This window comes from Oculina patagonica, chromosome 3 (assembly GCF_052425735.1).
Source record: "Oculina patagonica isolate OP01 chromosome 3, crgOcupat, whole genome shotgun sequence".
Lineage (NCBI taxonomy): Eukaryota > Metazoa > Cnidaria > Anthozoa > Scleractinia > Oculinidae > Oculina > Oculina patagonica.
The window spans coordinates 5,465,958-5,491,824 of NC_135760.1; the positions used below are offsets into that span (position 1 = coordinate 5,465,958).

The 25,867-nt window shown below is 36.6% G+C and overlaps 1 protein-coding gene and 1 long non-coding RNA gene across 8 annotated transcripts; one reads left to right on the forward strand and one right to left on the reverse strand.

Annotated features, from left to right (window-relative positions):
- The first annotated feature begins 1,474 nt into the window (after positions 1-1,474).
- On the forward strand, positions 1,475-25,852 carry LOC144645243 (uncharacterized). 4 transcript variants are annotated; one of them, XR_013569246.1, is made up of 7 exons: positions 1,475-1,594; positions 3,497-5,268; positions 7,968-8,125; positions 8,934-9,008; positions 15,062-15,154; positions 24,080-24,167; positions 25,046-25,852. It is a non-coding gene; the product is annotated as an uncharacterized LOC144645243 (long non-coding RNA). The 4 variants fall into 4 exon arrangements; XR_013569245.1 differs by lacking the exon at positions 3,497-5,268; XR_013569247.1 differs by lacking the exons at positions 1,475-1,594; positions 3,497-5,268 and adding an exon at positions 3,049-3,163.
- Positions 2,873-25,345, reverse strand: LOC144645104 (uncharacterized). 4 transcript variants are annotated; one of them, XM_078504582.1, is made up of 26 exons: positions 25,008-25,345; positions 22,854-23,068; positions 17,119-17,151; positions 16,963-17,001; positions 16,613-16,660; positions 15,940-16,034; positions 15,037-15,131; positions 14,486-14,589; positions 13,780-13,884; positions 13,455-13,533; positions 13,168-13,249; positions 12,220-12,273; positions 11,688-11,741; positions 11,120-11,173; positions 10,661-10,762; positions 10,217-10,351; positions 10,002-10,043; positions 9,657-9,717; positions 8,376-8,521; positions 8,019-8,079; positions 7,389-7,531; positions 7,118-7,175; positions 6,403-6,545; positions 6,136-6,193; positions 5,292-5,434; positions 2,873-3,076 (listed from the first exon to the last, which is right to left on the reverse strand). In XM_078504582.1, exons 1-26 carry the CDS (start codon positions 25,337-25,339, stop codon positions 2,873-2,875), a joined length of 2,685 nt encoding a protein of 894 aa, XP_078360708.1. In that variant the 5' UTR covers positions 25,340-25,345. The 4 variants fall into 4 exon arrangements, with proteins under 4 accessions (XP_078360708.1, XP_078360706.1, XP_078360707.1 ...); XM_078504580.1 differs by having other exon boundaries at positions 11,688-11,747; XM_078504581.1 differs by having other exon boundaries at positions 10,661-10,755; positions 11,116-11,173; positions 11,688-11,747.
- Positions 25,853-25,867: the final 15 nt, after the last annotated feature.

Here is a 25,867-nt window from a genome sequence, read left to right on the forward strand (position 1 = left end):
GAAGTTTTTGTAAACAATTTCAGGCGGAAAAAGTCGGCGATCAGGTACGTTTTTAAACCGCGCTACGTTCTCTTCGCGAAGTAAAAGTTCTTGTTGGCGCGCCGGAGTTTGTTTTGAAATTTGTCAATTAAACAACCTAATTCTGCTAGACTTCTTTCTCTCTCACATCCTGTAATGTTGTCCTGTTCATACAAGCTTTTCACCGCTCTTTGTTTTCAAAAAAGTGCTTCGGAGATGCAATTTTATAGCGACAAAATAAGTCCCGAGAAGTGTTTTCGGAAGGTCAAGAGCTCCCGCAAAGTTTACGGGTAAAATGAAGTGATTTTCTCGGGCACGAAATGCTCGGGCGTTTTGAGAAACACAAAAAAGAGTTTCTGGAGCTTTACGGGACCGTTTTCGGGCCCGAACTGTTTTCGGGACTTTTGCGGAACGCGCGCCAGGGCACCTACTACTACCCCAAATTTTTTTTTTTTTAAATTCCATGTTCAGTCTCAGTTATGTTTGCCCAACTCTGCTTCCTACATGGCGGCTTTTATGACGAGAAAGACTATACATTTAAAGAACCTCGGAACTGACGAGGTTGATTTTATGGAGAATGTGTCCAAAGTATCGATACTTTTCAACATTGTCAAAATAATGATAATGATAATGAATTTATATAGCGCATTTTTCATGTGCATATGTTCAAATGCGCTGTACACCAGACCACAACACCGGGAGCTTCGTGTCCTACTCTTTTCGAATAGTGTGTGGGTTCTCAAAATACCGGTCTCTCTAATATTTGGTATCTAATATCGGGCCATCCTTCTGGAAAAAGAGGGTTTTTTTTTTTTTTTTTTTTTTTGGGGGGGGGGGGGGGTTGGGCCAATCATGTTAAGTACGTTCGCGCCAAAATTTTCTTGTCGATAGATTGTTGCTGAGGTCAGATAATGAGTCACTTGTGTCAGAAATGCACAAAAAAAATGTGGTCGCCGACTTCAGTGCGCGCGCTCAAAGTGTGACGTGTCATGGCATTGCGTGGATAACGTGAGCTGTATTGATGCGAATAGAAAGTGAACATAGATTTTTTTAACCAAACTTCGCCTATTAGTTTATTATATTAAGTGAACTTAAATTTTGACATGAAAAAGGGAGTCTCCACATCGGTTTAGGAGTAGGAGGAACTTGTATATTGCATATGATTTCTTTAATTCCTTTGAGAGTACTGGCAAAGTACACGTTTTTAACCATAATTTTTTTTTTCAAACATAGGAATTGATCTCTTCATTTTACAGAAACAATTCGATCATTAAACCCAAAATATGAGAAAAAATTGATAGGTCACTATACTCGTCTAAGAGAAAGAGACAATTAACTCCTCTCGCGGAATATAAGCCGCATAGAAAAAAGCCGCCATTTTGTTTATGTGCGCGGGCTCGCGCGCGCTTATTACGCGTAAAATTCTGCGCAGTAAGGTTGCGCAATGCAATACAGGGGACGAGTTTATACCGAAGATTGGACCTTTTTAATAGTCCTTTAGTTGAAAATTCGAAACACAGGAAGCTAGAGCCCTTCCTCGGTGTTATGAGAAAGCCATGAAACATACGTGATTACGGTAGGTGTCAATTTAAAAACTTTTTTATTCACGAGGTTTTAAGTCGTTAAGTCTTACAATTAGAGTATCAGTATTAAACTTGATGATGTGGCTTTTGTAGTAAATGATACGCAAATCACCCAACCATATAAACCTTAAAAGGGACCATTCTTAAATGTTTTGTTGATGGCGAAATTTAAAGATGAATTACAGTCCGTACTGCGCAATCTCGGCTGCAATGTTTATGTGAGCCTCACAAACAAAGCAAAACTAAAAATTACGTGACAAACTTATCTGTTTCTTCATTATTAACGCCAGATATCCTTGCAGAACAAATAATAACAAGTAGAAGAACCTTGACGCTATTTCAAACCGACGTTCCAGCTCATCGGAAGTTCTTGAACGAAGCGAACTGTAATGGCGGACTAAAAAACCTCATGTATGCTGTCACCGAAGTGTAACGTTTCAACGAATTCAAAACAAAAACGTAAACAAACCCCGAGTCTGCGCAGTACGGACTGGAAATCAGCTTTAAACAATTTGGTTCACCCACAGCAGGTTACCGTATTTTCTCGATTAAACGCCGGGCCCCGAATAAACGCCGGGTCTGCAAGTTGTATTCGAAAATAAACCCCTTAAACAATTTTTAAAGGTTTAATATGATTTAAAAACAATGTCTAATTATAAAGCTGCCAAGAATAATGAATAAACATCGTTTCTTAGAAACATAGGGCTTGAAAAAACTTCTATCGGGCCAAGTTTGAAATAAACGCCGGGGGCGTTTAATCGAGATAATACGAGAACCCATTTGCACTTTGATTTTGAAAGACAATTAATAGTGCCCTTTTCCCAACAAAACAGTTGATGTTTTTTATTAGATAGACGTCAAATCTTTGAGAATTAGCAATATCTGATTGAGCCATTTAATGGCCCAATCATACATTGCTAATTTTGAAAATATTGATACCTGATCAAGATGTATCACAATTTTTCATACGATCAGTCCATTCCTCAAATGGAGAGGTTTAAAATGCTTGACACAAAATGATAAACAGAACATGTGTAGAATATCTTGTTGTTTAAAAAAATTCTGATGTACAGTTGAACCCCGTTATTTCGAACCGTCAGGGGAAACAGAAAATAGTTCGAAATAGCGGGAGTTCGAAATAGCCAATAGTAAATGACTGAAGGGCAAATCCAAGGGAAACGGGTTTTAGTTTGAATTAACGGGGAAATCGAAATAACCGAGTTCGAATTAGCGAGGTTCAACTGTATTTGTATTTGTATGAAATTTAAATTTCAACTGCTTTTTGCCATTTTTCTTTCTTTTTCTTTCTGTCGCCTCTTTTGTCTTTTACTTAGCGGTAATTCCTTGTTTTCTCCTTCTTCATTTTTTCGTTCATCTTTATCTTCATATTCTGCTTTTTTCTCTCTTAAACTTTCTTCTTCTTCTTTTTTCTTGTTTTCCTCTCCTTCATTGCTGGCATTTGGTTGCAACATCTCCTAAAATTACAACAAAAAATGTGGAAGTATCATTGGCTAAATTATGCGATCCTACAAAGCAATAGTTAGGTTGTATATTCATGCAAGGTTAGTCGGCTGTTATTTGTCTTTTTTAATTTTGTTATGATTAATCAATTTCAAATGGATGTAAGATGTAATGATGTCAATAGTGTTGATTTTAATTATGTGTTAAATTTAGTCACTTACATAATTTTAGTTCTTGTTTTATCATGTTTATATATGTATATATAGAAAAAAAAAGCAACCTTTTTTTAAGTTCTTAATAAGAATTAGCAAATAACCAATATGAATAGGAACACACCTTCCACCCCAACTCTAGACATTGAAAGCTCCAGGTGCGTACACCTTCCACTCCAATGCTAGGTCATGTTGAAAGCTCCAGGTAATGCCCCATTCTAGGACCGCCAAAAATCAGAGGAACACACCTTCCACCCCAACTCTAGACATTGAAAGCTCCAGGTGCGGACACCTTCCACTCCAATGCTAGGTCATGTTGAAAGCTCCAGGTAATGCCCCATTCTAGGACCGCCAAAAATCAGAGGAACACACCTTCCACCCCAACTCTAGACATTGAAAGCTCCAGGTGCGGACACCTTCCACTCCAATGCTAGGTCATGTTGAAAGCTCCAGGTAATGCCCCATTCTAGGACCGCCAAAAATCAGAGGAACACACCTTCCACCCCAACTCTAGACATTGAAAGCTCCAGGTGCGGACACCTTCCACTCCAATGCTAGGTCATGTTGAAAGCTCCAGGTAATGCCCCATTCTAGGACCGCCAAAAATCAGAGGAACACACCTTCCACCCCAACTCTAGACACTGGAAGCTCCAGGTGCAGACACCTTCCACTCCAATGCTAGGTCATGTTGAAAGCTCCAGGTGATTCCCAAGCTTTTTCCAGTTTCTGATTAGTGCCTAATGCTGTACAACTTACATTGACGTGGAGAAAGGTTGTCTTTCTTTTCTAAGTCAGTGCTTGTAATTGGATAAATTTATTAACTTTATTTATTGTGCCACTCCTTACAATACACTAATGACAAGTAAGGTTGATGAACAAGACCAACATCTCTAACTTATTTACACTTACCTTAAAAACCCAGCTTATGATCTACCCACCAACCCAGCCAACCTACCAGCCAACAAGCCAACCAACCAGCCAACCAAATAATGCAATGCAACTGCCTACCAAACTGCCCAGCCATATACCACAGGCAAACACAACACAGCCACATCACTCATTTGCTCTTGTTCACCATTCCTTAAGTGTTATACAGTTTAGATCTCAAATTTAAATGCATGTTTGTTGTGGTTTAACTTAGTTTATAATTTCAGCTTTATTCTTAAAAATAGAATATAGCGTGGAATGAAATTTTCATGGGATCTAATTTTTTTAAATCCACAGATTTTTCAATAAACCGTATTGTGCACATCATTTTACAGCTCCCTTAAAAATAAACTCCCATAAAGTTTCATTCCATACTGATCTAAATATACAATTTAATTTTTACTGCAGTTATATGTATTAAAATTACAATACCGTAATTACAACTCCCTGGAGTGGCACATAGACCTTATAGAAATGGCTCATAACTTACACATGATGTAAACTATTTTTATTTCGATCCTTACAATTAAGTTTAGTTAACTTGATCCTTACTTTCTTTTCATTGCTTTAATTCATAACAATTTTAATATTTCTGTTTCTTTTACCATTTGGTGATAAGTATTATTAGAGGATTAATATAATAATTATTGTGTTTTAACATAAGAGAAACAATCATGTTACAATGATGATGGCAACGATTATTAGAAAAAAATCTCTATGCGTGCTAATTATAATTATTGTTGAAACAATGCAATTATTAATCAGAATAATAAGAATGTTTAAATTGTGCAAAATAATTACAAATGTGCAGCATCTGTAGACTAGAGATTGCTACTAATAATTATTACATAACTGCTGTCTATGTGCCCTGACTGCCTAACCCTAGCAACCCTACTCTTGCCTAACCCTAACAGCAGTCTGTTGGCTACAGATGTTGCACAATGTTAGTTATTAAAAGTAGCACTTGTTAATGTCTTAGTCATCAATGTGGTTATAATAGTTATCATGGTAATTATCAGTAGCAAGACATCAAGTGCATTATGGTTTGGATGGTTAAGCCTCTACCTGTAAGTACTTCACATGTACTCACTTTGTGTTTGTCTTTTTTGCTCTTTTGTTTTTGTTTACTTTCATCGAGTCCTCTTTTTCCTTCTCCCCCATTCTTCTCCTTTGTTTCTTCTCCATTCTGTTTTTGCTGTGTTTCCTTCTCCTTTGTGTGATAATCCTCACCAACTGACATTAATCAAGCAGTAAGAGTGTAAGTAAGAGTGATTAAGACATATTCAGGTCAAAGCCGAAGCACTCCAATGCTAGGGGGGGGGGGGGGGCAATATATTTCACAGCCATATCTAGTGGAGAAGGGGGGTGGGGAAGAGGAGGGGTGCACAAGGACAAATAAATTTCTAACATAGAATGTGATTTTGCTGGGCTATTTCTCTAGTGTATGGTTACCACAGGTTATGAAATTTTGTGGGAATTTATAATAAATTTCTTGACCATATGCGAAAAGTCAAAATTGTATTCTGAGTTTGGAGAAATTGAGAGAAATTGACGATTGAAGTGAGGGAGAGCAAAACTGATACTGCATGTACATGTTCCTTGCAGCTTAAGGGATTTCAGAATGTCTTGCTATATTGCAATCATGCATCTCGAAAGTATTCTGTGAACAGCATCCATCTACCCAGTCACCACCAATAATTTTCATAATCCCTCTAGGCCATGAAAATGATGTTGTCACCTTTGATGTCTCTTTAAATTAAACCCACCAAATTAAAGGGTGACTTGTTTATGGTCTCCATCTATCTATTTAAACATGCTACTCACTTTAACTTTCAATAGTAAAGAGACGGACTCGATCTATAGATCTCTAGTTAAGGATGTTGCTGAATCAAATGAAATGTTGCTACAAGACACAGAGACAAACAGACTAATACCTAATTCAACTGTTGAGTTTTGCCCTTGAGTTTCAGGAACAGTTCTTTCAAATGAAACCTAAAAAGATAACAGCAAATTGTGGAAGTAAAATCAGATAAAAATAGTTATTCAAAAAAACAAATTTGTTAACATCTGTATACCGAAGATTGTTTCTGCACATTATGTGGTTATAATAGTTATCATGGTAATTATCAGTAGCAAGACATCAAGTGCATTATGGTTTGGATTGTTAAGCCTCTACCTGTAAGTACTTCACATGTACTCACTTTGTATTTGTCTTTTTTGCTCTTTTGTTTTTGTTTACTTTCATCGAGTCCTCTTTTTCCTTCTCCCCCATTCTTCTCCTTTGTTTCTTCTCCATTCTGTTTTTGCTGTGTTTCCTTCTCCTTTGTGTGATAATCCTCACCAACTGACATTAATCAAGCAGTAAGAGTGTAAGTAAGAGTGATTAAGACATATTCAGGTCAAAGCCGAAGCACTCCAATGCTAGGGGGGGGGGGGGCAATATATTTCACAGCCATATCTAGTGGAGAAGGGGGTGGGGAAGAGGAGGGGTGCACAAGGACAAATAAATTTCTAACATAGAATTTGATTTTGCTGGGCTATTTCTCTAGTGTATGGTTACCACAGGTTAAGAAAGCTTGTGGGAATTTATAATAAATTTCTTGACCATATGCGAAAAGTCAAAATTGCATTCTGAGTTTGGAGAAATTGAGAGAAATTGACGATTGAAGTGAGGGAGAGCAAAACTGATACTGCATGTACATGTTCCTTGCAGCTTAAGGGATTTCAGAATGTCTCGCTATATTGCAATCATGCATCTGGAAAGTATTCTGTGAACAGCATCCATCTATTTAAACATGCTACTCACTTTAACTTTCAATAGTAAAGTGACGGACTCGATCTATAGATCTCTAGTTAAGGATGTTGCTGAATCAAATGAAATGTTGCTACAAGACGCAGAGACGAACAGACTAATACCTAATTCAACTGTTGAGTTTTGCCCTTGAGTTTCAGGAACAGTTCTTCCAAATGAAACCTGAAAAGATAACAGCAAATTGTGGAAGTAAAATCAGATAAAAATAGTTGTTCAAACAAAAGAAATTTGTTAACATCTGTATACCGAAGATTGTTTCTGCACATTATGTCGTTATAATAGTTATCATGGTAATAATTATCAGTAGCAAGACATCAAGTGCATTATGGTTTGGATTGTTAAGCCTCTACCTGTAAGTACTTCACATGTACTCACTTTGTGTTTGTCTTTTTTGCTCTTTTGTTTTTGTTTACTTTCATCGAGTCCTCTTTTTCCTTCTCCCCCATTCTTCTCCTTTGTTTCTTCTCCATTCTGTTTTTGCTGTGTTTCCTTCTCCTTTGTGTGATAATCCTCACCAACTGACATTAATCAAGCAGTAAGAGTGTAAGTAAGAGTGATTAAGACATATTCAGGTCAAAGCCGAAGCACTCCAATGCTAGGGGGGGTGGAGGAGCAACTTTTTCCACGGCCATAGCTCATGGAGGAAGAAGCGGGGGGGGGATAGGTGGTGTACAAGGAAAAATAAATTTCTAACATAGAATGTGATTTTACTGGGCTATTTTTCTAGCGTATGGTAGCCACAGGTCAAGAAATTTTTTGGCAAGTTGTAATAACTTTCTTTTCCAGTCAGAATCAATTCATAATCCCTCTAGGTCATGACAATGATGTAGTCACCTTTGATGTCTCCTTAAATTTAACCACCAAATTAAAGGGTGACTTGTTTAAGGTCTCCATTCACCTATTCAAACATGCTACTTACTCATTCAAAAGTAAAGTAATGGACTCGATTTACAGATCTCCATTTAAGGATGTTGCTAGAAGACACAGAGACGAGCAGACAAATACCTGATTCAACAGTGAAGTTTTGCCCTTCAGTGTCAGGAACAGTTCCTCCAAATGAAACCTCCTGAATAGATAACAGCAAATTGTGGAAGTATACATCAGATAACATAGTTAGTTTATAAAAAAAGTAATTTATTAACATCTGTATTCTGAAGATTGTTACTGTTCATTAAACTACTTTCTATTCAGTGTGCTCTAGCTGGCTAACCACTAACCTTTATTAAACTTAATCCTTATCCTAAAAGCCATCTTTTGGCTAGAGATATTGCACACCACTTATCAGTTGTTACATTTGGAAGGTTATGTGTGTTTTCAGACATTAAGTACATTATGGTTTGAAAGTACTTTACATGTACTTACTTTGTGTTTGTTTTGTTCATTTGTTTTTGTTTTCTTTTTTTCCCTTTCTGGCAGTCCTTCCCTTTTTCTTTTTTTACCAGACATTTCTCCTTTTTGCTTTTTTCTTTTCTTTTTTTCTTCCATGGCATCATTCTCGCCATCTGACACTGTCATAGTATATGTAAGCAAGTAAAATTGATTATTTTGAATCTTTTTAAAAAGATAATTATTATCCTAAACCTAAATCACGACTTGCTAAGGGTTTAGGAGTAAATAATGTTCCAGACCCCTTCTTATTAGTGCACCAACTGGCTCCTCCCATTTATTTTACTGACCCCATTGATTAAAAATAAACTGGGGAATGTAGGAAGGAAACAGAACTGGTCTGTAAGCAAGCTACCCAGCATCAGGAGCCTTTATGACTTCTGGATGCTTCCCCAAGGAGTGTGTGTAGTCCGCATAAATATATAAATATGCATGTCATTTGCACTCATTCTTTTCTAGGTCTTTGATGGCTTTTCTTGTTGAGCAAACAGATGAGAAAAACTTAAATATTTTTCTTACTTGCTATTAAAATAGAACTTGTACAAGTTTGCAATGGAACAACTGAACCAAAGGATTGAAGAATTAGCAGACTGTCATCTTGGATTTTAGGTAGGCTTACTTGTTTTTGTTTAAAACAGGCCTTTAAGGGATTTTAAGAGAGGTTCGCTTAAAGAGCCTGTGTTTTGTCGACATCCTTAAGCTTGAAATACAGTGGAACCTCAATAAAACAAAGGGCCAAAGAACTGGCAAAATATGTTTGCTATAACAAGGTTTCCTTATATCAAGGTTCTTTATTATTATTTCTGGGGTTAAGGATACCATTAGTTAATTAATATATTGAGGACTTCACTATTTGGAGGTTCATTTAATCGAGATTCCACTGTAAGGGATTTCAGATGTCTATGCCAAGTGATTAATGCCCTCATTAGTCTTAGAATTATTTTGTGAAATGATCAGTCTTTATCAATAATCACTCTTAGTCAATTTATGTGATGCTCAAGTCAATTTAATTTAATTTTAACACTAATGTTGAAAAAAAAAAACAATATATATATGTTAAGACAAAAAGGAAAAACAAAGAAAGAAAACAATTTACAACTGTCTGCACAGTCTAGTATTTGGGGTTCAATTGTTTTTTGTTTTTGTGTTTTGATGAGTGCAAATTTACAATTATTTTCTTCCCATTTTACAAATCATAATCAAATGAAATGGTGCTGCATTAGACACACAGCAAACAAATAAGTCATATATAAGCACCTGTTAAATCAACTCTTTGGTTTTGCCCCTTATTGACAGGGTCAGTTTCTTGATATAAAACCTATATGTAAATAAAAACAACACATTTATTAGTTATCACATTGTTGAACGGGTTATCACAAAGTGTAAGGCGAGGCATGCAATCAGTTCCTGTTAGGATCAGCAATGTCGAAATCATCAAGTTTGCAGTAAATAATAAAGATGGCAAATTTTAACCAATTTTAGATTTTAGCCCAACCGGTATCTGGGTGGCCATGGGTTTGATTCCCGTCGGGGACTCAGACTTTTTCTTTGTCCCAGGAGCTATAGAGTTGAATTGTATCGTTAAAAAATCATCATGCTTACCTCTTCTGCTGCAATCATGATGGCTGCCATTTCTTTTTCAGTCTACAGGAAAGATAGGTTAAACAGATTAACAAATAAACAATCGGTAGCCCAAATACATAAAGTGAGAATGTTATGGGGCAAAATGCTTTTACTGAATGAAAGAATGGGTCCACCACAAATATGTTAAGGCCACCTTAAATAAGGACAGACAACTGCTCAAAGTTAATTCTTACCTTTTCTACAAGTATTACTGCCTCACCAGAAGGAGGTATGTTGTCCTTTTGTGAGACAACCTCCTTGGTGACTTTTCGCTCAAGGACAAAATGCGCTGGTTGATCTTCTTGGCTTTTTAGCCAGTCATACACTTCCTGTGATAAAAAACAAATACAAAGAAGTAACAAAAATTAATACTTGCAGTAGCTACAATAACTGTGGGCCATTTTTTATTGTTTTCTTGATAAAATATCGTACTCTGAATAAACCATGGTATCTCATAGATGCCGGATCAAAATTGGCTGGGGTGTATTTTTAGTCTACCTTGTAAATTTGAGAAATGAGATGTGCAAAGGAAAAGGCTGATGTACATGTAACACAACTTGGATGATGTTAGTGTTTAAATTAGTGTTGTTGTGACTGAGTTATTATTGTTAAAAATTAATAACAGTACTGTAATTTACCTGGTAAAGTCCACCTTTAGAAAAGTTTGACTTTAATTGACCACTAGGTGTAAAAACTTTCACCTCAGTGGTTTCAGATGTGTCTTGATGAACTGCTTTTTCCTGCGTGAGTAACAAAAAATTTGTTAAAAAAACGAATTTGACTATTCTTTCAGCAAAAAAATCTTGTGTCTCAACAATACTGTGACTCACAATTGCTGTACAATTCATGTTTGCAAATAAATTGGAAACATATTGACCAAAATATGACATAATGTGCCAAATGGCACTAATAATCGGACATTAAAAGCCGGGTTAACACAAAAAATAATAACAAAAATTCTTTAAAACAGATTTTTTAAAAATGAATTATCTAGGCAGGTTAAAGTACACTGGAGTGGACAAATGCCATCCAATGTATCCAAATAAATGACATTTGTCATTACCCCTCCCGGTATGGAATAACTTCCTCAAACTTACTTTGGAGACATTTTGTCCACTTTTGATTTTTTGTCCTTCCTTGTTTTCTTTTTTCTGAGTGTGTAAACAATAAAAACTATAGTTAATTTTTGGGTTACAAACTTATAATTTTCTTAAAACTAGTAACTTACAGAATCAAGTAATGAACTAAGGACCGTCCCTGGAAATAGCCACTGAACCTTAATAAGCACCACAGTGAGGACCCTTGTATGGTAAAGAATTCAATTCACAACAAACCAACTCTAAAAATAGCAGGGTTTTTTTTTTTCATCAAAAGCAATGTTCTGATTTATTTTTCTTTTCAAAATTCAGCTGCAATAATGTGCTTTGCTGGACTGGGTACTGTCCCTGAAAAATTGCCAGTGACCATAAATACGCACCACAGCGAGGACCAAATGCAGTACGTGTCCAAACAATTCTATTTAACACAAAAATCACAACAACAACTCTAAAAACAGCAGTTTTTAAAAAATGAATCATCTAGATAGGTTACATGCAATCCAATGTATCCAAAAAAATGACATTTGTCACACTACCTCCCAGTATGGAATTACTTCCTAAAGCTTACTTTGGAGACATTTTGTCCACTTTTGATTTTTTGTCCTTCCTTGTTTTCTTTTTTCTGAGTCTGTAAACAATAAAAAAGATAGTTTATTGTTGGGTTACAAACTTATAATTTTCTTAAAACTAGTAACTGAACCTGAAAAATTCAATTCACAACAAACCAACTCTGAAAAATAGCAGGGTTATTTTCATCAAAAGCAATGTTCTGAATTTTTTTTTGACAGCTCAAAGTGGTTGTTTTTTCTCTTCAAAATTCAGCTGCAATAATGTGCTGTGCCGGACTGTGTACTGTCCCTGAAAAATTGCCAGTGACCATAAATTATACGCATCACAGTGTGGACCAAATGCAGTACGTGTCCAAACGATTCTATTTAACACAAAAATCACATCAACAACTCTAAAAACAGCAGTTTTTAAAAAATGAATTATCTAGATAGGTTACAGTACACTTCAGTGGACAAATGTCATCCAATGTATCCAAATAAATGACATTTGTCATTACCCCTCCCAGTATGGAATTACTTCATCAAGCTTACTTTGGAGACATTTTGTCCACTTTTGATTTTTTGTCCTTCCTTGTTTTCTTTTTTCTGAGTGTATAAACAATAAAAATATAGTTAATTGATGGGTTACAAACTTATAATCGAGAATAAAGATGAAGTATTTAACATGACAGGAGCATGGGATAAAGAAAAATTCTTAGTCCCCGACGGGAATCGAACCCATGGCCTCCCAGATACCGGTTGGGCGCTCTAACCTACTGAGCTACAAGAGACTCATTGTGAGCTGGGCCATTTACTAGGTTGATATGTGACACACGTGTCCTGCATAATGCTAGGATCAGCAATGTCGAAATCATCAAGTTTGTAGTAAATAATAAAGATGGCAAATTTTGACCAATTTTACATTTTAGCCCAACCGGGATCTGGGTGGCCATGGGTTTGATTCCCGTCGGGGACTCAGATTTTTTTCTTTGTCCCATGATCGTGTCATGTTGGATACTTCATCTTCATTATTTATTACCGAGCTTAAAATTTACCATCTTTATTATTCACTACAAACTTATAATTTTCTTAAAACTAATATACTTATAAATGGAATCAAGTAATGAACTATGGACCGTCCCTGAAAATTTGTCACTGACCCTTAATAAGATCCACCACACCACATTGCAGTTCTTTCGTCAAAAGCAATGTTCTGATGTTCTTCAGCTCAAAGTGATTATTAATCCAAAATTTTTGCAATATATAGCTCTGCTGCGAAGGCCAAAAATCTCAAATAAGCACTACACACAAGGGAATAAAATTTACTTTGCATCTTTTCAGTCCTTGAATTCAACATATTAAAACAGTTCATTTCCCAGAAGATCTGTGAAAGGAAAATTACTTTAAATTACGTCCCCTGGTTATTGGGGTTTTGTTAATACCCTTTGTGGCCGTTTTCTCCAACATGGACACTAGACTCCAAAGTGAGTTTTAGTGTACCTTTAAGGCATCAGCCTTTTCCGAAAGGACAAGATCATTTTCTTGCTTTCTCTTCAGATTTCTTTCCTCTTCTAATTGTTTCCTGATTTGTGGTAAATGAAGTAAATTGTTAGACATGTTTAAGTCATACATGTGATGTTAACTTAAGTCAGTAACTTAATTTTTTTTTAAGTGTTTTGGCATTAAATACAATGTACGTTGGTCTCAAATGCAATAATGTTAAGTTAAACTGTCACTAACGTAGAAAACACCATAGGTACAACAGGTGGAAAGAAAAACCTCCTTACTGGTGTAGCTCGGCAACCTCGACAGTTTCTTTGCTTCTTTTCAAGGCTTCCAGAAAATATGCCTGGAGGTCAGATACATCTGTGATAGAAAAATGTCACAAAAGTCATGTATCATTAGGCCAGTGTGCACATGTAATTTGGCAAACATGAACTGTAATAATTTTGCATGTTGTATGCCACATTTCAGAGAACTGGTCACCGTAATGTTTACAAACAACTGATACAGCAATGTTAACAATGTTTTGCCCTAGCCTCATTGAACATGTGTGTGATCCCTCTATATTCATATCTCCTGTTATTCTAATATTAATTATTATGTACTCACCTTCAAATGTTTCAATAATGGTGGGTTTTATTGACCCCCGCAACGATGGGCTTACCAGTAAAACCTGGGGATTTTGAGTTGTCTGGCTCCCCAGAATATGTATTGCTGAAAGATAAGGAAAACATTGTATTCATTATTTTAAAAAAACAAAGTATTTTAACCCTACAAGTTTTTTTGCTTTCCTTAGTGGCCATTTGGCCACCAACTACACAACAGTAACTCAAGTTTGGTCGCGAGTGGTAAATTATATTTGCTAAGTTAAGCTGATGCTTCCTATCCTTTCTTACAATTTTAGTCACAAGGCTGGCAACAGTGGTTCAAATTTAGTCACCAGGTCCAAAATTTTTATTGCCATGGCAAATTAAATGGTCTCAACTTAGAGAGTTATATTTTAAACAGTAGATATCAATTACAAATTGCTACTACTTGTACATTAAAGATAAAGGGATAAAAAATGTTTTGCATTAGGACATAAATAGTCACTTGCTAGTTGTGATAGCATTGTCGTAAGCTCCAAACCACCATTCCAAAAAGTAAAACTGTTTTCTCAGCTGTTTAAATCCATACATACCGGTACTTAGCTTGTATAAAGCAACCTTAAGTACAAAATTAATTACTGTGCATGAACTGGCAATGTATTCACTTAACATGAGTCAGAAACTTTTTCTAAGAATTTATGTCATGTAAAAATTGCATGTATGCGTACCTTCCATCCCTTCACTGGACTCACTGCTTGACAACCAAAATAAGGGCTCTTTAAATGTGGCTATAAGTTCACTCCACATGCCCACACAGGTCTCATTGAGAGCACTTCAAAAAAAAAAAAATGAAACAATTATGAGACAATCTCAATATTTTGTTAAGGAATATTGATAATCATAAACTAATAATAAAGAGACTGTGTCATGCGTGAGTTAAGTATCTTTTATCAACTTTTGCCAAATACTCACTTTGAAACTTAATGTTATCTACAAAAATATTACTTCTATGGATCTAAATGACAAAAAACAAGCAAAAAAGATTAACTTTGAAAACTGTTCAGCCCAACAATATTTCGAACAAGGATATCACAATCTGTTTCAACCTTCGTCGCTTTTGGGCATCGTTACCCTTTCTTTGTATTTGTTGTATTATTAATAAAAATGTTCCATTTTAATCTAGGTAACTGAGATTAAAAGATTGAATCGAATTTTAAAGCAGAAGCAGTGAACTTTGGCTAATGGTCTTCAAAGGGTTAACTTAAGTTGAATTTTTTACCCTAACATTTTTTTTTCCTCATCAGAGAACTGCCCACTTTGTTTGGACAGAAAAAGTACTGCCGGCCTACATTCGCCACGGATATGATGACAAAGCTGGAACAACAAAGTGATAAAATGTGAGTTAGAAATAAAGTTTTAAATTGAATTCTGTCTTTCATTTGGGTCTGGATAATCTGCGAGCCAGCGAGCCATTTCAGTTAGCCTAAATAGCACATTGGTTAGCCTAAATAGCACTTCGGTTAGCCTACAGTTAGCTAAGGTAGCATGCAGTTAGCCTTTTATTGGGATTAGGGATTTCTGGCTCGCATGCCTTGCGAGTCATGCGAGCCATTCAGGTTAGCCTAAATAACACACTGGTTGGCATGGCTCACTGGCTCGCATATTATCCTAACTCCTTTCATTTAGTGATTCCTGTGATGTGAATTATGCATGGGGTTAATGTTACTGAAATATGTATTATACAATTTAAAGGTACATGTCATTCATTACCCATTTTTTACGTTATTATTGCTGTAATTGTACCAGAGTCCTTAGAGGCATGTTAGATAGCATTAAGAATTCAGGTGTGATAAAGACCAACTAAAATTACCATAGGCTACAAGTCTTCAATAACTGTAATATATGCATATGTAAATTTCCAACCACTCCCATGTATATAGGTTAATCAAGTACAATTAAATCAGCTACCTTTTCCGTGTTAAAACCCCACCCGGCCTTATATTACTTTCAGTGAAGGTTAATTATTGTTAAAAATTTTGGCTGCAATTTGAAAAATGTTTTGGTACACACATTATTTTTGGTGAATCCACCACTAACTATACAAACATGTATATATCTGGAAAGGTATCAAAATGTAAAATAGAAATATATAATCCAAATGTATTTAACACTTTAAACTTACACTTTGGAAGGTCAAACCAACAAATGGTATGCCATCAGCAATCTTCGCTCTTTTGGCCAATATAAGGTCATCAGTAAGATTTGCATGCAGCAGACCTATAAAAATAGAAACAAGTGGCACTCACCAAAAAACTATTTCTAAATAAGTTAATACTTCCAACATTTCAATTTTGGACCCATAAAGCCAAAGCTTATCTTTGTTTCTGTGTCACATTAAAAGCTGCTATACAGTCCTTATCTCTAGATCTATTAAGCGGCTACCCTCCATTAAGCAGCCACTTTCCCAAATTATTTGTCACTGGACTGCAGCTAGCGCTGTATTTGTTACCTCTATAATTCAATGGCTACCTCTATTAAGTGTATTATTAAATATATGGGTTTTTACCTCAATAAACCGGCCAGCAAGTTTCTTTCCAAGTGCAATGGTGTCAGAGGATATATATCTCTGTATATCTTCAATGAAATATCTCTAGCTAAATTTTATAAAAATTAACTGTTGATGCGAAAAGTTGGAGAGTTTGTTACGAGGTTCACGATTTGATTGTCTTACTCGCAACACAATTGGATACTTCGTAACGAATTCCCAATTTCCCAACGAACTTCGCAACACAGCACAGTAAAGTTATTTGACATCAACTGGAATTGGCATGTGGGTGATTCATCCCTTACAGTACCTTGATGTTCAAGGCCGTGGTCAGACAGTTCTGGTAAAGTTAAGCCCACTGCAAAAAAAATGTTTAATGCGATTACATGAAGTTTGATACAATAAAAATAATTATTTCTTTCTTTATTCTAGTAAGTTTTCGGTACACAAATTTGCATGTCTCACAAATGTATGTATGTGAGAAGGCCCACTTACTCTTTAAAGATGTATTCTCTTCCTTTCTGTGCCTCAAGTATTTAACCTTTAGTTGATACATCACAGATGTTTGTATTTGAACATTGCATGACTCAACCAGCAGCAAACTACATATAGTTATAATGAAAATTAATTATAACTTAAAGATAAACTACATGTGAATACCTGGTAAACAGTCTTCGTCTAATCTAGGCCCAAAGTTGCCTTAAAAAAGGAAACAAAATTTTGTTATACTATAAAAATACAGTTCAAGTACACGTATGCCAGAACCGGTAAAGTAAAATAAGCTGTGAGTTTAAATTGTAAAGTGTTATTATTTACCTTTGATACAAACTGCCTCTTGGCTTTGTTGCCCTGGAACAAGACAAAGATAATCTCATAAAAATGAATTTTATTATTAAGCTTAATGAACTAAAATATTAATTTTTGTGGATTTTATGATATGAATTTTCTGCATAATGAGTACTAACAAAGAGAATATACAGTGAATACAGTTTAGGATGAGTAGATCTTATGTCAGAAAAAAATATTGACTGGATTTAAGTGCACGAGCATTCATGAAGTAATTGGGTAATGATAAGGTACCAGTAACAATAACATCAGGCGATAAATCAAGGAAGTGTAAGCAGAATAGCATGAGTCCATTCATTGACTTGGTGTTGGCTTCGGTCAAGTCATTTAAACTTTTCAGTGTTAAGTTGACTTAACTTAAAGTATCTTACATTATTGTTAATAGTGCCTTCTGCGGAGTGTCGCGATTATCACATGCTATGCTTAGCATTGGATCATTCACAAATGTGGCTACTTATCCTCATCGAGCCCATGATGACTCTTGAGACCGAAATGTGGCTAAGAGCATGCCAATTTGGCTATTTTACAGGCAGGTTAAATTTTACTAGAAATTAAAGACCATATATGACAGGTTGCCCATATGAGAATAAAGTTCTTCGCCACTCTTCATGTAGGAATACAACCTTAATATATGCATGTACAAATAAATTTAATTGTCATGTCTTGAAGATTCAAGTGGGAAAGTCTTGAATAATATGCATAGCAAAATCAAAGCAATGAATACTCTTAAGAGTGTGCCCGTGAGAGAACAGGGCAGAACCATGCAACAGGCGATACAGCTCATATCACCGATTTCGCCCAAACTTAGCATAAATGTTGGGTATGGTGAGCTATTTACTATGGCAAAACATCAACTCAAGATATTTTATTCCCTTCAAGTTATGGCACCTTTTGCAAAAATGGCCATTTTTCACTAATTTATGCATATTTAATTAGCTGACTTTGATTGACCAGTTCCACAAGAAAAAAAGAATTCTGAAAATAAAATTCACTGCACTATATTCTGTCGTTATTAGGCTTTAAGTATAATAATTCACTTTAACCGTCAAATTTGATTTCGTCTCCTCAAACGGTCTTTTGGAAGGTACACATTTCGTACTGTTGGAAATAGCCTTTAACTAGTGCCCAATATCTCCCATGAGCAACAACGTATATACATTATTCTTACATGGGTAATGAAGTCCATCATTAAACTTCACAAAAATGCAACAAAATGTCTGGGGACTTCAATATTTAATTAGTATTGAGGAACTAAACACACGTGACTTAACGATTTCTTGCTATTTCATCAAAATTCACCGAAACACAGAAGCCATTTATTTGCCTCAATTTGGCATAAAATCGGTACGAAATAGCTAATCAAGCATAAATCTATAGATAACAATCAAAATATTGGCGAAGAAAAGGCAGTTAGGACATTTTTCGGAGCGTTTTCAGAGCCATATAATTCGGCAATGTTGTGATATAGCAAATGTAAAAACAGCAGCGAAAGATTTTCTTCACAAGCTCGCTCAATTCAACATTTAGGCACATCAAAGTAAAGAAACAAGAAAGTAATACTACATACATGCCACTTATCGACAAACAGATGCTTTCTTTTGAAGAATTTGTTCTTCCTCGCTGCACTTCGATTCTTTGATCGATCTCAATTGACATGTACTGTTGCTTTGAGGCGCGCTGAACTTAGTCAATCCATCGTGGTTCATCCTTCGTGAAAGGTGTAAACAGGTTGTCAATAAAGTCATTCAAAGAGCTGTTCAAAGTTCACGGAAGGACACTTGTCTCAGCCAGTTTGCATGAAATAAATTTAACTGGAAAATAAACAGCCGCCATGTTGAATTTCTACCTTTGAGCCTGCCGTTTCAGTTAGCGGTACGGCTGTTCACTGGGCATCACGCGTCCATCACGCGTGACCACACGCGCGATCATTTGCTTTTCCTCCGCGAGTGTTCGTTGGATGCGTTTGTGATGAAAATGAGAATATTTTCAAATTGTCGTAGGGAAAACAATTTCCTCCGCTACAGCTTGACGTGTTTACCGCAATGTGATGCTGAACGAACTCTAGGGTGCTTACCATTTGTTGGAGAGAACCGATTGGAATGACCACTGAAAAATGGAACGGCTTCTTTCCAAAATTAGCAAACTAACCGAAATAAATGTCGCTTACCATTTGTAGCTCAGTTTCCTGTTATTTCTTTCCGTTGGTGGGAGACCTGAAGGATGGGAGACTAGAACTGGGAAACCTTACAAATGGTAAGAAAATTTCTGACGTTCCGTCAATCTCCGAAGAGATTTTCCAGAAAAAAATACTGTTCCATTTGACTTTCACCGAAACAGAGTTCTTGATTTTTCTGTTCAACGGTCGGCATGCACGGCAACCAAATCAGAATAATTGTTTATGTTCCAAAATGACGCTAAATGGTGGTATAAAACTGCTCCGACGTCTCGGCAATACTGCCTTTTTGGGGGTGGCACCCTGAAGAAGGCAGTATTGCCGAAACGTCGGAGCAGTTTTATACCGCCATTTAGCGTCATTTTGGAACATAAACAATTATTTTTAGCATAAAAGACGCTACACAGTTAAATAAATCAAAATGTCAACGTCTCCCAGTTACTTTCCAGACATTTGTATTTTTTTATTGCTTGTTCAAATTCCCCTCCCCTGGCGGAAATAGTGATTAATACCGCGCATAACGATTACATTTTTTGACCAAATTCCCCTACCCCCGGGGCATAAATGGGAAAAAATGAATAACTCAGCAAAATTGGAGAATAACGTTTACCACGGGATAAATCACTATACGGTGGATAGCGAGGTAGGTTTTGTAATCGTTTCTTGCGCAAGTGCTTTAGTTGGGGGAGCGTCTGTGCTGAACTGAACAAAGTATTCCCGTACGAAATGCCTTTAGGGACGCAGTCTATATGGCGCTAGCCTGTTCCAAACTAACCGAACGCCTGGAACAGGCTAATATGGCGCAGCAAATATATACATATATCTATAAAGGTGTGAATGTAGAGAGAGAAAACAACAAAGAATAAAACGGGTTTCCCTCGCGTTGACCTCGAAGAAGACAGAAGACTACCTGTGCTGGTTGAAACATTATATTTAAGCTAATAAGTTTTGCCGTCTTGCGTAGTCCTAGTCTTGCATTAAATTTGTTTAGTTTTAATGCGGGGTTGAAGCTCTCTACAAAAGTCTGCATTTGCGTCTTTGTAACTCACATAGCCACTTAAATTGAGTCGGTGATGAAGAAAATTATCATTTGAAGCCGCAATTCGTCACTTGCAATGTGGGCATTCAGGAGGAAAAATTTGTCCCCATAAAAGCCCTTTTCTAAAACAAATTAATAAAACTGCAGTAATGACGTTTATCGGTAAATGGACAGATGGAGAACTTTGTGGGATCCCGAAAAAAAGAGTGGGTACAAATTCAGTCTCCTAGCTGCCAAAGTGTAATATAATATAGACGAATTGAACAGAAGGAATAGATGAACACAGGCCAGGCTGACAACCTGACCGCCATTTCTTCGAATGTCCATATTCACCCCCTCTCCCACCTCCCAAAAAAGACAGAAACAACAAAAAAAAAAACAATAAACATACTAGTTTTAACCTGATATAAGATGGAAAAACTTGCTCTGATTATTTAATGGTTTCCGACATTTCAGAGCTCAATTTCAGAGCATCAAAACCGATTGCATCGCATACATTACACTGCATCCAGTGTATTTCTCTTCAACTATTTATCGAAAAAATTCAATGGGGAAGTTGAAAAAAATTCTCACTTTTACAAGAAACGCACACTACTTATCTGCTTATAAGGCTAAGATCAAGCCCCGGTTGTTCAGAGGGTAGATAACACCATCCGCTACTTATTCCGACGAAAACAAACATTTGCGGAGGAAAAGCAAATGAACACACGTGTGTATAGCTGTGTATAGCTGTGTTGGGCTATGTATAGGCGTGTATAGCTGTGTAGGGCTAGGCTATGTATCCCCTCTATGAACATCCCTATATAAGATTTAGTCAAACAACTATATGATGACTACACTACGTACTTGCTCAAGTGTACGGCTTTACCGCTGACTGAAACGGCAGGCTCAAAGGTACAAATACAACATGGCGGCTGTTTATTTTCCAGTTAAATTTATTTCATTCAAACTGGCTGAGACAAGTGTCTTTCCGTGAACTTTAAACAGCTCTTTGAATGACTTTATTGACAACCTGTTTACACCTTTCACGAAGAATGACCCACGATGTATTGGCTAAGTTCATCGCGCCTCAAAGCAACAGTACATGTCAATTGAGATCGATCGAAGGATCGAAGTGCAGCGAGGAAGAACAAATTCTTCAAAAGAAAGCATCTGTGTGTCGATAAGTGGCATGTATGTAGTATTACTTTCTTGTTTCTTAACTTTGATGTGCCTAAATGTTAAATTGAGCGAGCTTTTGAAGAAAATCTTTCGCTGCTATTTTTACATTTACTATCACAACATTGCCGAATTATATGGCTCTGAAAACGCTCCGAAAAATGCCCTAACTGCCAATCTTCGCCAATATTTTGATTGTTATCTATAGATTTATGCTTGATTAGTTATTTCGTACCTATTTTGTGCCAAATTGAGGCAAATAAATGGCTTCTGTGTTTCGGTGAATTTTGATGAAATAGCAAGAAATCGTTAAGTCACGTGTGTTTAGTTCCTCAATACTAATAGAGTATTGAAGTCCCCAGACATTTTGTTGCATTTTTGTGAAGTTTAATGATGGACTTCATTACCCATGTAAGAATAATGTATATAAGTTGTTGCTCATGGGAGATATTGGGCACTAGTTAAAGGCTATTTCCAACAGTACAAAATGTGTACCTTCCAAAAGACCGTTTGAGGAGAAGAAATCAAATCAGACGGTTGAAGTGAATTATTGTACTTTAAAGCCTAATAACCACAGAATATAATGCAGTGAAATTTATTTTCAGAATTTTTTTTTTCTTGTGGAACTGGTCAATCAAAGTCAGCTAATTAAATATGCATAAATTAGTGAAAAATGGCCATTTTTGCAAAAGGTGCCATAACTTGAAGGGAATAAAATATTCTGAGCTGATGTTTTGTCACAGTAAATAGCTCACCATACCCAACATTTATGCTAAGTTTGGGCGAAATCGGTGATATGAGCTGTATCACGTGTTGCCTGGTCCTCTTATGGATACACTCTTAATAAACATTTGAAGAGTTAAAGTTCACTGAGTGATGTAAATGTAAATGTTGTTTATAGTGGTCATGCACTTAGCTTCATATCTCTTCGAGATAGCTAGTTTACAGGCATGCCACTGAAACAGAGGAAACAAGTATTGGAATTCTTTGGCCATTTTTAATAAAACAATTATTCCACTTGCGCTCGTTGGATAGGGGATCGTTATATAGAGCCCCTGACAGGGGGAGTTTCCGTGTCACTGTTTTATCGCTCTTCGTGTCGCTGTCAGTAATTCAATTGAAGGAAAGTTACTTGTCCTTGTCGAAATTTATATTTTTTTTATAAGGGTTGTCGGTTGCTTCCATTTTATTTTACGTACTGTCGCTACTTTTTGGACCATGTCGCTTGTCAGAATTTATCCTGGCAGGGCCTCTATATAGCCATCTCATATCAAATGCACACTCATGGAATAATTGTTAAATAAACATGGAATCTATGTAATGTACACTGTGTACCTGTGTTTGTGGGAACAATGATTGCTTGTGTGTTGTTAATCTGTTGTTCTGGAACAAACGTTACTGGAACGTTAACACGAGGGAGGCGCTCTGCAAGGTATACCCTTGTAGATGTGGATTTAAAATTTTCCACAACTTCTCTTCCTGAGAGGTCGGAACCAACCTTGAAGAGGGCGTGGTTCCCTGCACTTTGTGACTTGAAGAAGTTTAAGCTTCTAAAGGTAAAAAAAAAAAAGACAAGAAATCAATGTGAAAAATAACAGTCTACCATGCCACTTAGGGAACAAACATTTAAATCTAAACAAAGTTGCTGGGCTGGCACCATTTAGCCAGATCTTGGCACTCTTTTAAAAATGCCAAAAAAGTCAATTTTGCAACTACAGTACATGACAACGGGGCCAGGCAGGTTATACGAGATCACAGTATTGCGAAGCATGGATCCTGTCTAGCTTGGATGAGATCTCCATCTAGTTGCGTTAACTGGGCCACGATTTAATTTCTCTTCCTAGCACGCACACTGTCAACCTTAAAAATCATTATATATTCTTCTTTTAAAAAAGGATGTTAAGAGGCATAACAACTCATGTAGCGGTACAAGTGTAAAAAATAAAACAACAAATTGCTAAAGAAAGTCATCAAGATAATCAGACGTAACGCCAAAATCAATCGTGCTAAATTCAAACTGTTGTTCATGCTAAATCTGGACCATCCCACGCTGGCTCAGGATGCGTTATAAAGACATCTTGGCAAACCGAGGCAGCCTGGCTCATGAATATAAACAGACCCTAAGTAAGATCAAAACTTGAAATTTACGCCCTAAGTGTGAACAAGGAGCATTCTTTCCCTTCTCACTTAGGAGTCCCCTCCCTATAGGGATTTAGGCATGACCTGCATGGAATCTACATGAAAGTTTTATTTGCTTGTACTGCTATATCTGTCAAGCTAATTACCTTAGCAACCCCTTCAAAAGTTTGATTTTGTCAATAAGAGCCACTATTCTAATAAACGCCCCCATTCTAATAACTGTATCCATTCTTACAAGTGCCGCTAATCCAGTAAGCGCCCCTATTGTGGATAACTGAAGTCATTGACGTCGAATATGTAAACTCATGAACATCTGTCGTACTGTACTAAACGGCCTGTCGTAAATAAGCGCCCTCCCTTAATTAGCAAAGGGGTGAAAATTAATCATAGTAGCACTTAGTTATTGTATTTTTTCTTTGCAGCAGTTCTACCAGTAGAGAACAGCCAGAAACGCACACTAAAAGCTCCCATCATGATTCGTCTAAAGATTTCCTTTCAAGTACTGACCAGGTATGTTCAATAATAATATTGCCCTACCATAGATGATTTTTTATGTACGCAGCTATTAGAATGAGCTCCGCACCTTCTCCAAAAATATTTTATAGAGGCCACTCTTGAATAAGTACAGCGGCTATAATTTGGGTATTTACAAAGAGACTGTAAAACTATGTTCATGTTACCTCTTGTTTTTGAACAGCACTGAATACTTTCACAAGAACACTGAGAAACTGTATTCGTGCTACCTCTTGTATAAATTTTCATTCAAGAATACACACTATCCTCAGTGTTTTAACGGTAGTTGGAATAGGCCCTGCTCTTGAGAAAGCTTTGCACCTTTAATAGGGGAAATTAAGTAAGTGCTGCTACGCTTCAACCACCATTCACAGTAATCATTGCACTTCATAAATACCAAAGGTCAACTTAAGGGACCGGTCATAAAGTAGATTTTTAGAACCAAGGAAGTGCTGTTTTAAAAAAAATATTCTGGTACAATTTTTGCATTATTATAATGCCATTCAGTGAATAATTTTACCATGACACACCCCTAATGCAGTGAATTTTTTTTCCTGAACCGCCCTTTTTGACATGTTAAAAAATAGTGACCCACCCCAAATTATTCATAGCCCACCTCCCCCCCCCCCCCCTTGTACTTTATAACCAGTCCTTAAGACCGACTTTATTACTTCTAGTGTGTTGAAAAATACATGGGTCTCCTGGTTTCCCGAGATCAATAGATTATTCTAAAATTCTAAAACTTCGCGTCATGTTATGTTCGCGTCACTTTATTTTCGCGATTTTATTTAGTGTCGCGAAAATTTCATGTAATAAGCTAAAGGTACATCAAGTTACCTGCAATTCTGAGGAATTTCTCTTTTCTCCCTTTTCAGGAGCGCCAATAAGTTCTCGCCCTTGAGTTCTTTCGGGAATTTTACCTTGGAGGACGGCAAAGAAGAGAAATCTTCGGCGTTTTCATGGGGAAGCCAGACAAAAGTTCTGGTGGGCTTGTTGCCTGGTCTCCCCTTGCTGGGCTCAGTTCTTCGACCTTGCAATTGGTTGTCTGTCTCGTTGAACAATGGACCAAGTTCCCTAAGATTTTCATTAGATTGGTTCTCCATTGCAACAACAGCTTCGGCGATTCTCTGATTAACTTCACCGTAAGCAAGGTCAGGATCCTCAGACATGAGAGTATGATGGACGCAACGATGAAAAGCACGAGGCGAATACTCGAATTTCACTCGAGTCCATGTCAGATGTCAGTTGTCAATAGACCTTTTGTTTTTCATGGTGAGAAAACACAGACGTGCTTTGTCTGCACGCGCACGTGGACTAACTGATCTGAGTCCATGTCGTAACTTATTTACACACGGCATGCTGATCAACTGTTTGCTCAATAAGCTTCAATAATAACGAACTTACACAATAACCGGTAATATTAAATCAAATAATATTTTTGCAAGGAAAAGTAGGCAATTTGTTCAACAAGAATGTGACAGTTTGACCAGGGAGAAGCGTAATTAACTACTTTAATGCTTGCACAATGTTGCTACAAGCCAACATTTTTAGTTAATTATTGATCAACTTTGTAGAAATGGAAGGGAGATCTCCGTAAAAAGCGATAGCAAGCTTGTTGCTGCTAACTGATGTGTAACTGAAGTAAACATGATTTCAGTGGCAAATAAAGTTGATTTGATTGATTGATTGATTGATTG

What these genes read in the sequence shown, in the direction of transcription:
- LOC144645104 (XM_078504580.1), bottom strand. Translation starts at nt 25,339, where the DNA reads ATGTCTGAGGATCCTGACCTTGCTTACGGTGAAGTTAATCAGAGAATC. An exon ending in CATTGTTCCCACAAACACAG is followed by an intron (nt 17,152 to 22,853) that starts GTACACAGTGTA and finishes GTCTTGTTCCAG; the next exon opens with GGCAACAAAGCCAAGAGGCA. An exon ending in GCAAAAAAGACAAACACAAA is followed by an intron (nt 3,077 to 5,291) that starts GTGAGTACATGT and finishes TTGTAATTTTAG; the next exon opens with GAGATGTTGCAACCAAATGC.